At 41.8% G+C, this 12608-nt stretch overlaps 1 protein-coding gene across 2 annotated transcripts in view; it reads right to left on the bottom strand.

The window, feature by feature from the left end:
- LOC115158043 (rab GTPase-activating protein 1-like) overlaps positions 1 to 11496 on the bottom strand; it is a 170737-nt gene extending 159241 nt beyond the window's left edge. For both annotated transcript variants that reach the window (XM_029706521.1, XM_029706522.1), the window contains exons 1-3: positions 11431 to 11496; positions 2282 to 2513; positions 561 to 753 (exon numbers count right to left, since the gene is read on the bottom strand). In XM_029706521.1, the coding sequence (XP_029562381.1) occupies positions 561 to 753; positions 2282 to 2419 (331 nt within the window). In that variant the 5' untranslated portion in view covers positions 2420 to 2513; positions 11431 to 11496. The remainder of the gene's footprint in view (positions 1 to 560; positions 754 to 2281; positions 2514 to 11430) is intronic.
- Between the last annotated feature and the right edge of the window lie 1112 nt (positions 11497 to 12608).

Below are 12608 nucleotides of genomic sequence, written 5' to 3'. Positions count from 1 at the left end.
AGATTAGCCACTCATCGCCTGATCCTCACAAGGAACCCTGATCTCTTCCTGTGAAATCTCTGTTTCCTTCTCCAGTGAATGACGGGGATGAGGGCCTGTTCGGGTGTTTGGAGTATATCCTTCCATTACGACTCATTAAAGAAACACTTTGTCCAATTTGAGGTGAGTAATCACAGTTCTGATGTTCAGAAAATCTTTTTGGTCATAATAGACGGTAGCAGCAACATTATGTACAAAACAAGTTACGAACAACGCGAAAAAAATAACAAAATAGCACAGTTGGTTAAGAGCTAATAAAACGGCAGCCATCCCCTCCGGCTCCATCTTCACAAAAACCATCAATGAGAGCTATGATGAAACTAGCTCTCATGACGACCGCCACAGGAAAGGAAGACCCAGAGTAACATATATGAGATATAAAATGTTTTTTTAACAATCTATATAGATGTTTTGATATGGTGTGTCTGATTCTGTACATTGAGATGCTCATGCGTTAACTTTCCATAGATCACAGACTGATTCATTGCCCTAAGTGGTGAGAGGTGTAGTGCCGACAGTACCTGCAGGTGTGGGGTCCAGCGCAAAGCCCTGGGGTCGTGTCTGTGGACCGGGGGCTGTGGAGGTCAATGACTCCTGAAAAGTCTCTGTTCTCTCCTCTGCTGCTGCTCCTCCACTAATCTCCTCTTTCACCACGTCGTCATCCAGCACCTCCTCCATGGCTCTCTCCAGCTGTTCGTTCCCATTGCAGGACATCTGAGGAAAGTAAGGGATTGAGAGGTGAAACCGTGTGTAGTGTAATCTGCGGTCTCAGCCACTGCCTGTCACCAAGGGAGTACCCCAAGGCTCAATCCTAGGCCCCACGCTCTTCTCAATTTACATCAACAACATAGCTCAGGCAGTAGGAAGCTCTCTCATCCATTTATATGCAGATGCTACAGTCTTATACTCAGCTGGCCCCTCTCTGGATGTTGTGCTAAATGCTCTACAACAATGCTTTCTTAGTGTCCAACAAGCTTTCTCTACCCTTAACCTTGTTCTGAACACCTCCAAAACAAAGGTCATGTGGTTTGGTAAGAAGAATGCCCCACAAGTGTGATTACTACCCCTGAGGGTTTAGAGCTTGAGGTAGTCACCTCGTACAAGTACTTGGGAGTATGGCTAGACAGTGCACTGTCCTTCTCTCAGTACATATCAAAGCTGCAGGCTAAAGTTAAATCTAGACTTGGTTTCCTCTTTCGTATTCGCTCCTCTTTCACCCCAGCTGCCAAACTAACCCTGATTCAGATGCCCATCCTACCCATTCTAGATTACGGAGACATCATTTATAGATCGGCAGGTAAGGGTGCTCGCGAGCGGCTAGATGTTCTTTACCATTCGGCCATCAGATTTTCCACCAATGCTCCTTATAGGACATCACTGCACTCTATACTCCTCTGTAAACTGGTCATCTCTGTATACCCGTCGCAAGACCCACTGGTTGATGCTTATTAATAAAACCCTCTTAGGCCTCACTCCCTCCTATCTGAGATATCTACTGCTGCCCTCATCCTCAACATACAACACACATTCTGCCAGTCACATTCTGTTAAAGGTCCCCAAAGCAAACACATCCCTGGGTCGTTCCTCTTTTCAATACGCTGCAGCTAGCGACTGGAACGAGCTGCAACAAACACTCAAACTGGACAGTTTTATCTCAATCTCTTCATTCAAAGACTCCATCATGGACACTCTTACTGACAGTTGTGGCTGCTTGGTGTGATGTATTGTTGTCTCTACCTTCTTGACCTTTGTGCTGTTGTCTGTGCCCAATAATGTTTGTACCATGTTTTGTCCTGCTACCATGTTGTGTTGCTACCATGTAGTTGTTATGTTGCTGCCATGCTATGTTGTTGTCTTAGGTCTCTCTTTATGTAGTGTTGTGTTGTCTCTCTTGTTGTGATGTGTGTTTGGTCCTATATTTATATATTGTATTTATTTATTTTAATCCCAGGCCCCCGTCCCCGCAGGAGGCCTTTTGGTAGGCCGTCGTTGTAGATAGGAATTTGTTCTTAACTGACTTGCCTAGTTAAATAAAGGTTAAATAACAATTAAATAAAAATAGTGTGTGAACTAGCCTGGCTTTCAGAAGAGACAGTTGCTTTCTAGTAGAGCAATTAATTATATAGGAATAATCAATAGAAGTAATCAGTTTGTTATAATTACATGTGTGTGCGTGCATGTTTTGTCTGTGTGACTGATCAAATGAATAGATAAGGGTGTGAGTGTTGTGGCGGAGGCCCACCTTGAGTCTGGGCTTGCCCTCTGAGCCCGAGGGGGATCCTCCGGCAGACGGCTGCACCAGCACAAACTCCTCGCTGGTGACGGTGGCCACGGATTCAGTGGAGCCGCTCACTTTGCCCAGAGAGGAGGTGTCGTCCATGGTTAGCCAGGAGCCCCAGGGGCCAGCGCTCTGCCCCTCTGTCCTCTGCTTCGCCTCACAGTGCCCTTCTGCTCAGCGTCCTGCTGCTGCAGCCCTGGATGAAACACACAACACATGCATTTCAGTACAGTTAGATTGTAATTATGGTATAGAAAGCATATAGCCTAGGCCTAGCCTACATAGGTCTAACATTACACATTTAAGAAGAAAGTAACCTTCCAGTTTGTCACATCATGACAGTATCTAGTGAAGAAGCATTATCAAATGAATTGCCAATTATTACCTTACAGGACTAACCAAGATGCTAGAAATACAGATCAAACGAGACTCACTGAATCATATTAAAAGTGAACGGGCCAATTTCACAAGTCATCCCACAAATCAACAGTCACCTAGGGAAAGGCCTAATTTAAAACTGGAGAGGAGGGCATCCTGCCTAAGCTGACAGAGTGCCCAGGCCTGACATTTCAGTCCCTCAAAGCCCTATATCTGAAATGGATATCGTCGATTCAGCAGACAAATTACAATTAGTCCTAACGTTTTCTGACCTCAAAACTCACTGAAGTAAGCCTATCAGTTTAACAAAAACAGGCCTTGGCTCTTCACTTTGTTTTGAAGATGTAGAGGATGATGACTCCTGTTTGAGGACTGCATCGTTTTTTTCTGCTCTTACAAGAGCTGTAGGATAAACATAGCTTGTGATAGCCTTGTTGTTTACCCTGACACTCACATCTTGATCAAATCAAACCGGTTTCGGTTGACCAAGGTTTTGGCTGAGCGTCAGTTGTATCGCCCACAAGAGTTATGATCTGAATAAGCTGCCGAGAGACAGTGCACTGATGGAGTAAAATGCTATTTCAAGTCTGTAACTTGCTTTACAGTAATCCCAAAGACCAGGCAGGAATAGGCTTTTAGAGAAATGCTGAACCGAAACCTTACACAGCCTAATGTATAAAACATGTTTTATCTCATACGAAGCTTATCAAGACTACGAGCCATGGTCTCACGCTGTAGTCGTGACCTTAGGCTGGTTGTTCAACTCAAAGACCTGTTACGGTGCGTGTTGCGCGAGTTGCAGTGCTGTTCTAGTACAAAGACCTTCTTCTGAAGACATATTTACCTTGAAATTCAGCAGACACAGCGACAGCCAGGAGTTGTTATTAGCCTGGTAGAGTGAAGCTACTTGGTTGCTGGTTTGCTAACAAGTTTGCTAGCCAGTAGCCACCTAGGCCAACCCAAGTGTAACACGTAGAATAGGCTAGCCTATGTGAAGACAGTGGGTCCTTAACCCTTACTGGTGAAAGAGCGAGCACACACACACACACACACACACACACACCACTGAGTCATGTGCTCCCATCACACTCATTCAATTACATCCATTACAAACTGCAGAGGGGTAGAAGGACGAACGTTCCCAGTTATACGCAATTAAAGTACCGAGATTTTAAAAAGATTTGAGTAGGTCTAACCTATATCAAAATGCTGTAGGTATTCAGTGCTCAACTGTTACAGCAGTGTGACAGGTTAGGACAACTCGATTTACTCTTATAGAACATTAGGAACAGTTGCAAGCAATTGAACCTGTAGGCCTGCCTCTTATCTGTGACTGTGTTGCCCTTGTTATGCTGAGCGTAAGTATAGAAAGTGAAAGGGTTTTGGCACTGCTAGTCCTACATTTTTCCCTGGAAGCTTTAGCAAACAATTCACTTGTACATGATCTGTCAAGGCTACTCACTTACACAATTTTAAAAAGACAGGATTGTATGTGCAGGGCTCTACAGTGTGACCATTTTACTCACATACTACACACCTTAATATTTTTTCTGCGCGTTATGGGATGTTAATTTAGGAGTACCAGTGCACCTAGAAAAATGATGTGTTCTAGCTTTATAACCTCAACTATCTTTCATTGTGGTCCCAAATGTATTTTTGTGCGCTTAAAATGTTTCTACTTAGGTACACAGGTGCTCCTTGTAAAGAAAGTCTGCATAGTGCCCTGATGATATTAGGCTCGTCTTTAGACAGTTGGCTTCCTCTGTAGGCCTAGTTTTAAACGTGTCTGTCTGTGGTTACCTGAACTAACAGCTTCACATGTTCACCCACACATTCATTACTGCACACACAGTAGTGGTAAAATCCAGACCTAGCATATGCTACAGTAGGCCAACTACCCATCTTACATCGTTCACTACAGTTTAGGCCTATACTTAGGGAGTGGTGAAAACAATTGACATCAATAGACCTTACCACATAAGACAACACTTGAGCCATTTAACTAGTCTAACTGGTTGTGTGGGCAGAGGTTTCCCTTTAGTTTCTGCCTTACAGGTGAAACTGCCTCCTTGTACTGCCCCAATAAGACAAGAAGCTCTAAACCCAAAACGTTCATCGGTTAATCATACATTACACCCATTAGGCTAAGTGTTGAACATTAGGTAAGCTAGATCATCCAATGACAGCCCACGCTTCAAATGCACATGACTAACAAAACTAGGCAGCCATAGTTGCAAGTACAGGGACAAATTATACAAAAATTAGTCATCTAGCCTAAACATTTCACTCGGTTTTGGTTATCAGAGCAAAATAATACCATACCCAAGAGTTCCCTAACTGGCGGCCAGCGGGCGGAATTTGGCCCCTGGGTGGTTTTATTCGGCTTCCGTCTAAAACGATTGAGCTGATCCATCTAGGTTACTCAAGGCAAGTATAAATCATTTTAGGTGGGGCAACAACTTTCATTGGACTTGCATCTTCATCCGTTTGTTTGTTTGTTTGTTTGTTTGTGAGAGAGAGATATAGAGAGATAGAGAGATAAATAAAGGAATCTAAGGCAAGTCAGTTAAGAACAAATTCTTATTTACAATGACAGCCTACCAAAAGGCAAAAGGCCTCCTGCAGGGACGGGGGCCTGGGATTAAAAATAAGTAAATAAAATATAGGACAAAACACTCATCACAACAAGAAAGACAACACTACATAAAGAGAGACCTAAAACAGCACAAAACATGGTACAAACATTATTGGGCACAGACAACAGCACAAAGGGCAAGAAGGTGGAGACAACAATACATCACACAAAGCAGCTACAACTGTCAGTAAGTGTCCATGATTGAGTCTTTAAATGAAGAGATTGAGATAAAACTGTCCAGTTTGAGTGTTTGTTGCAGCTCGTTCCAGTCGCTAGCTGCAGCGAACTGAAAAGTGGAGCGACCCAGGGATGTGTGTGCTTTGGGGATCTTTATCAGAATGTGACTGGTAAAATGGGTGTTGTATGTGGAGGATGAGGGCAGAAGAAGATATCTCAGATAGGAGGGAGTGAGGCCGAAGAGGGTTTTATAAATAAGCATCAACCAGTGGGTCTTGTGACGGGTAAACAGAAAAGACCAGTTTACAGAGGAGTATAGAGTGCAGTGATGTGGCCTATAAGGAACATTGGTGGCAAATATGATGTCAGAATGGTACAGAACATCTAGCCGCTCGAAAGCACCTTTACCTGCCGATCTATAAATGATGTCTCCGTAATCTAGAATGGGTAGGATGGGCATCTGAATCAGGGTTAGTTTGGCAGCTGGGGTGAAAGAGGAGCGATTACGATAGAGGAAACCAAGTCTAGATTAAACTTTAGCCTGCAGCTTTGATATGCGCTGAGAGAAGGACAGTGCACCGTCTAGCCATGCTCTCAAGTACTTGTACGAGGTTACTACCTCAAGCTCTAAACCCTCAGGGGTAGTAATAATACCTGTGGGAAGAGGGGCATTCGTCTTACCAAACCACATGACCTTTGTTTTGGAGGTGTTCAGAGCAAGGTTAAGGGTAGAGAAAGCTTATTGAACACTAATACCATACCCAAACCGGACGCCATTGTGCGCAAATTGATTTTGTCCCCTCCACACGACATGCACGTTGAAATATCGGAAACTCTGAACCAATTATATTAATTTGGGGACAGGTCAAAAAGCATTAAACATTTATGGCAATTTAGCTAGCTAATTTGTCCTATTTAGCTAGCTTGCTGTTGCTAGCTAATTTGTCCTGGGATATAAATGTTGAGTTATTATTTTAGCTGAAATGCACAAGGTCCTCTACTCTGACAATTAATCCACACATAAAAAGATCAACCGAATGGTTTCTAGTCATCTCTCCTCTTTCCAGGCTTTTTCTTCTTTGGACTTTATATGGCGATTGGCATCAAATTTTCATAGTATTGCCACGACGACCGACCGAACTCAGTTCATGAGTATCTGCTTATATAAACCAATGAGGAGATGGGAGAGGCAGGACTTGCACTTGCACTAAAATAGAACTGACTTCTATTTTAGCGCTTGGCAACGCAGACACTCGTTGGCGCACATGTGCGCGAGCAGTGTGGGTGCAATGATTGAATAACATGTATGTGTATAAATGGATGACAGCTTCCCGCTGCCTGAGCTATGTTGATGTAAATTGAGAAGCATGTGGGGCCTAGGATCGAGCCTTGGGGTACTCCCTTGGTGATAGGCAGTAGCTGAGACAGCAGATGTTCTGACTTTATACAATGCACTCTGAGAGAGGTAGTTAGCAAACCAGGCCAAAGACCCCAATACTCCTTAGTTGGCCCACAAGAATGGAATGGTCTACAATATCAAAAGCTTTAGCCAAGTCAATAAAAATAGCAGCACAATATTGCTTAGAATCAAGGGCAATGGTGACATCATTGAGGACCTAAGGTTGCAGTGACACATCCATAACCTGAGCGGAAACCAGATTGCATACCCAAGAGAATACTATAGACATCAATAAAGCCAGTCATTTGATTATTGACAATTTCTTCCAACAATGTTGATAAACAGGGCAAAATAGAAACAGGCTTGTAACAGTTAGGATCAGCTTGATCTATGGATGGGTAAAGTCTGTCTAAAGCCCTACAGCCTGGGGCTATGACATCATCCTGAGTTCCTGTGGAGAGCGAGGCTTGCTGCTTGGTTACAGCAACTGGTGACAGCAACTTTCCTGCCTCTGGGAAATAAGTTGCAGTGAAGTGGGATACACACAGGCCTGTCACTTCTGCATGGCCTGCCTGACACCAGTTGACTAAGAGAGCATCTTCAAGCTAGAAAACAGGGTGAGAAACAGAAACCTCAGAAGGAAAGGAAGAGGTTAGACAGACTGAGTAAGCATTTGAGCCCTGCATGAGGCTTTTCTCCAAGCAGCGTTTTTGCTTCCAAAGAATATCAAACTACTTCTGTTAGGCCTATGTAATTGGAGACTTATTTCCCTCAACAACTTTAAACATCAGCTACCTGAGCTGCTAACTGATCGCTGCAGCTGTACATAGTCCATCTGTAAATTGCCCGCCAAATCTACCTACCTCATTCTCACTGTTTTTATTTTATTTACTTTTCTGCTCTTTTGCACACCAGTATCTCTACTTGCACATCATCATATGCTCATTTATCACTCCAGTGTTAATCTGCTAAATTGTAATTATTCGCTCCTATGGCCTATTTATTGCCTACCTCCTCACGCCTTTTGCACACACTGTATATAGACTTTCTTTTTTTCACCTGTGTCATTGACTTGTTTGTGTTATTGGCTTGTTTATTGTTTACGCCATGTGTAACTCAGTGTTGTTGTTTTTGTCACACTGCTTTGCTTTATCTTGGCCAGGTCGCAGTTGTAAATGAGAACTTGTTCTCAACTAGCCTACCTTGTTAAATAAAGGTGAAATAAAAAAATTAATTAAAAAAAAAAACGTATAAATAGCCGAATATTAGGGTACCATTTTTAGTTTTAGGTTAGGCTACATAATGTTGAGACCTCCCTAATAATAACTTTTAAGCTAGTTTGCACAACATTGTTCAGTCTTTGCTCATGACTTTATACTATATTCCTTGACCAAAGTGATGTTATTTAAGCCTAAACTTGAGTTGTTTGTCTGTGTGTGTGAGAGAGGCACTTTGCAAATGTGTTTAACACATAAAAGGATGCTTCAAGATGTTGGCAATGAAGCCCTTTATCTACTTCCCCAGAGTCAGACAAACTCATTTATACCATTTGTATGTCTCTGCATGCAGTTAGAATTAAGTAGCTAACTAGAGTTAACGCAAATGACCACTCTCCTCCCGTGAGCTAGCTACCAACAGACAGACGGACAATGTAGAACGTTACAATCAATGTCTAGAAGTTTCAGTGAAACTAAGCTAAGTATAGGTGTGGACAAAATCCAAACTTTTTAGCATACCAGTAGTCAACATCGGGTGTCCAGTTTGTTCATTTCACACTAGGCCTGATAGACCAGGATCAATTTCACACCAACTTATAATAAGCCTGATAGCTGAGGCATACGTCAACTTTCACATGAATGGATGATATGGTCCAACTCTTGAGTTGAAGCAGTTGAAAAGCAAATTGCTGCAAATAGCTTGCTATTAAGTTAGTCAATGGTTATGTGTTGGTCAGGTTTTACACTTTCCCCACCTCTACAATCCCCTCACAAACAGTGTCACATATAGTGCAGGACAAGCTAGCTATAACATGAGGAAATATACTGTAGTTCATATCTAACGTTAGCTAGCTAGTTACCTTGAGTACAATGATGTTGGCAAACTAATGTACCCTACCAGCTCAAGAAAACCCTTCTCAGTAGAGGTTTTCGGCTGTTTCGCCCACGGTTGGCTGCATGTGAACTACAATTCCGACTGCGTTTTAACATTTAGGAACGTCAATCATTGCTTGAGAAACGGTTTTCGAAACATAAGCCCCTTATCTTTCATATCGGCGAGAAAGAATCTTACAAATACAAAAACATACACTTAGCTAGCTACTGTAGCAGATTTACACAGATGCATATTCTGTGTGTGCCTCCAGATGACGAAGTACACTTCCTCCCCAGATATGCTTAATGTTACACACAGGTGTTCTGAGCAAGATATAAGTTCTGTTTGAATACCCATACTAACATACTGTATACTACATACCTAATGAGCATATACTACATACTATTACTGTAAATTAACGCAATCCTTTCAGTTGAGCGTACTTGCGCTTCGCCTGTCTACCGGAAGTTAATGCTGTTGCTATGCAACCTCTGCTAGCTTGTTAGCATAGCAAATTACTAGCTAGACATTTTATGACTTCGGGTGTGTTATTAAATTCAATCTGGAATGCCAGAGTGCGCTCTGGGCGTTCCTAAATTCAGAACATTTTCAGATTGTTCGTTTGTAAATTCAGACCGTTTCGGTCTCGGAGCGTTCAAAGCGCACACTGCCAGGCAGTCACAAGCCAACTGGCTAACTTGCTAGCTACTTCCAGACACAAATGAGAGAACACCTCACTCTGACCATTTTACTCGCCATAGCAGAGCTGGTTAGGCTGTTTTCATGTTATCCAGAGTGTTGGTGACTGTAACTGTGCTACTGGCAACAATTTAATTACGCTTTTTTGACACCGTTTTACAGACACCAGCCATATTCAACTGGTGTTGAGTGTTCATAAATACATCAGTTATTCTGTGTTCTGGCACACCTACTCTCAGACAAGAGTGCTCTGAAATCATAGTAGATAACCAGAGTGAATTTAAGAACACACCTGTGTGTTCGTAAATTCAACTTCTTAGTTCAACTAAGAATGACGGGAATAGTCAAGTCAATAAACGTTGGGTAGTTAGAGAGCATATAGCTAATATACTGGCAAGTTCGATGTATTACTGGCCAAGTAACGTTAGCCAGCTACCTAACATACCGGTACATAACGCAGTAATGATATACTATGCGGTTCGTTAGCTACGCTATCCTTACGAACCGCATAGTATATCATTACTGCATTATGTACCGGTATGTTAGCCAGCTACCTAACGTTACTTGGCCACTAATACATTGTCAGCCAACATAATGTGTAAGGTAAATTACTTGAAAAGCCATTACATTGCACAACATTTTCTTAACATGTGTCATAATTAGTTAAAGCAATGAATTACTATTCACTGTCGGACTTCGGCAGTATATTTTCCTGAATTTCTTCAAATCTGAAAACAATGTGAAGCCACGCCTATTTTTTTGAAGAATTGCATTATGGGCCCTAAAAGCACAGAAATATGGTCCACTGCTTGTATACTTTGTATTTTGGCTAATGTAGTACGACATCCGGGAACTTTCGGCATACTAACTATATCCATACTATGACCAATAAGCATACTATATACTCAATTTAGGTCTCAAATAGTACGGTTAGTATGATTATTCGAACACATAGATAACACAGGTGGTCAGCTCGGTCTTCTGTAAACAAGGGCTGTTACATGAAGATATTGCCGTGTGGGAACACTAACCCTATAAAAGGTGTAGTAATTTAATTAACCTCTTATGATTTCTCGCAGATATTAAAAGATAGCCATCTACGTTGCTTATGTTTCCAAACCCGTACCTTAAGCGATGCATGTCAACGTTTAGAGCAAGCGTGGGGGACACAAACGTCCCCCGGGAGTAAGACACCTTCATCAATAGGCGCTAAAGCTAACGTTAGCGTCTATACTAAGTTAGATAACTAGCTAGCTTGCCTCTCAAAACTAATAAACTGGCCAGTTAGCTAGCAAGTACTTCGTAGAAAAGCATGCCACAATTGTGAGGTTGCAAGCTAGCGACGTTACATTTTGATGTATTAGCGAAAATGACAGTTTAACACTTAAGATATAATGCACCGTGAATGTAAAACCAGGGCAGTCACAACAGAACTAACGTTAGAGTAATTTGTAAAAGCACACATACTGGGCAACAGGACGCGCCTGCTGGCTATCTGTGCTAGCCACGGAGGAGGTATAAAGAACTAGCTAGCCATGCTAATGGTTTGGCTAACGCTAGCTAGCCTGCGAATGACTCAAAACAGCACCACCAAATTTAAGTGGTGAATACTCGCGCAAGAAATAAAGTAAAAACAAAGTCACAACTAAAATGTCAGTAAGAATATCAAATTGCCATTTTCATCACACGCAATTGTCGAAGATAAATGTCTTAAGAAGGTAGATAACAACTTACTTGTTTAGAGTGACCGCCTCCGGAGGAGTAGCTGTCAAGTTGCAGCAGCAAGACAAGCACTGTGACGCTAACCACGATAAGGATTAGCGATTTGCCTTAAAAATAAAAGTCCACATTTGAAAGTGATTCAAACGGATACAAATAGTGGAATCATGCCATATTTGGACTACATAATGCTAAACAACGTCCGGATGTTATATAAATTCAACAAAATACAATAATTAGTTCACTTGACACAAAAGTAAGAATCAGTTGAAATCGCACAGTAGATGTATTAGACTTCAGAATTGTATTGGGGCATACTTATAGTATATGCACTGAACAGCCTAACCTATGGTTATTGCACCCATGAAATGGTGTATCAGCCTACTCAGTGACACTCGCATAGCACAACTGTGAGTTTACACACATATTAGCGTCTTAGCTTTTATTGCAGGACTTTGACTGTGGGAAATCACCTTTCCAGTCAGTCTATTGGGTGTATTATAAGTATTATACCTTTATTTCAACAAGGAACACAGACTGAGACCAAGGTCTCTTTTACAGCTGGGCCCTGCGTATACATGTTTACACATACAGTTTAGGTACAATGATTAAAAAACTAAACAAGACAAACAAAATGATCACAGATAACACCAAAAAATACAACAGCAGATTATTACATTTACACATAGGGTATTCCCCTAACAGCACAAGAACTTGCATTACCCAAAACAGTTACAAGCAATACAAAAATAAAAATCCTCCAATAAATATTTAAAATCAGCAAGGGGGACAAGAGTCTTAAGTTTAGTCTGCAGGCTATTCCATGGGCAAGGAGTGTAACAGGAAAAGGCAGCCATACCCAACTCTGTGGAAATCGCATGGGCCTCAAGTGTGTAATCCATGCTTGAGAGCTGGTTTTAGGAATTCTAATATTGATGAGTGATGATAAATAAGAAGGTAGTTTATTCAGAAGTGCTTTATAGACAAACACGAGAGCATGTTGTTCTCGTCTCATGGACAACGAAGTCCAACCCACATTTTGATATAAAACACAGTGGTGAGTTCTGTAGCTAGCACCCGTAATAAACCTAAGTGCTCAATGATAAGTAGCATCCAGCGATTTAAGTGTTGATGCTGTAGCATGCATGTAGATGATTTCCCCATAATCTATAACAGACATAAAAGTAGCATGC

The sequence above is a fragment of the Salmo trutta genome, chromosome 22 (assembly GCF_901001165.1).
Source record: "Salmo trutta chromosome 22, fSalTru1.1, whole genome shotgun sequence".
Lineage (NCBI taxonomy): Eukaryota > Metazoa > Chordata > Actinopteri > Salmoniformes > Salmonidae > Salmo > Salmo trutta.
Note: the sequence above shows the minus strand (reverse complement) of the source record. Positions and strands in the feature narration are given on the sequence as shown.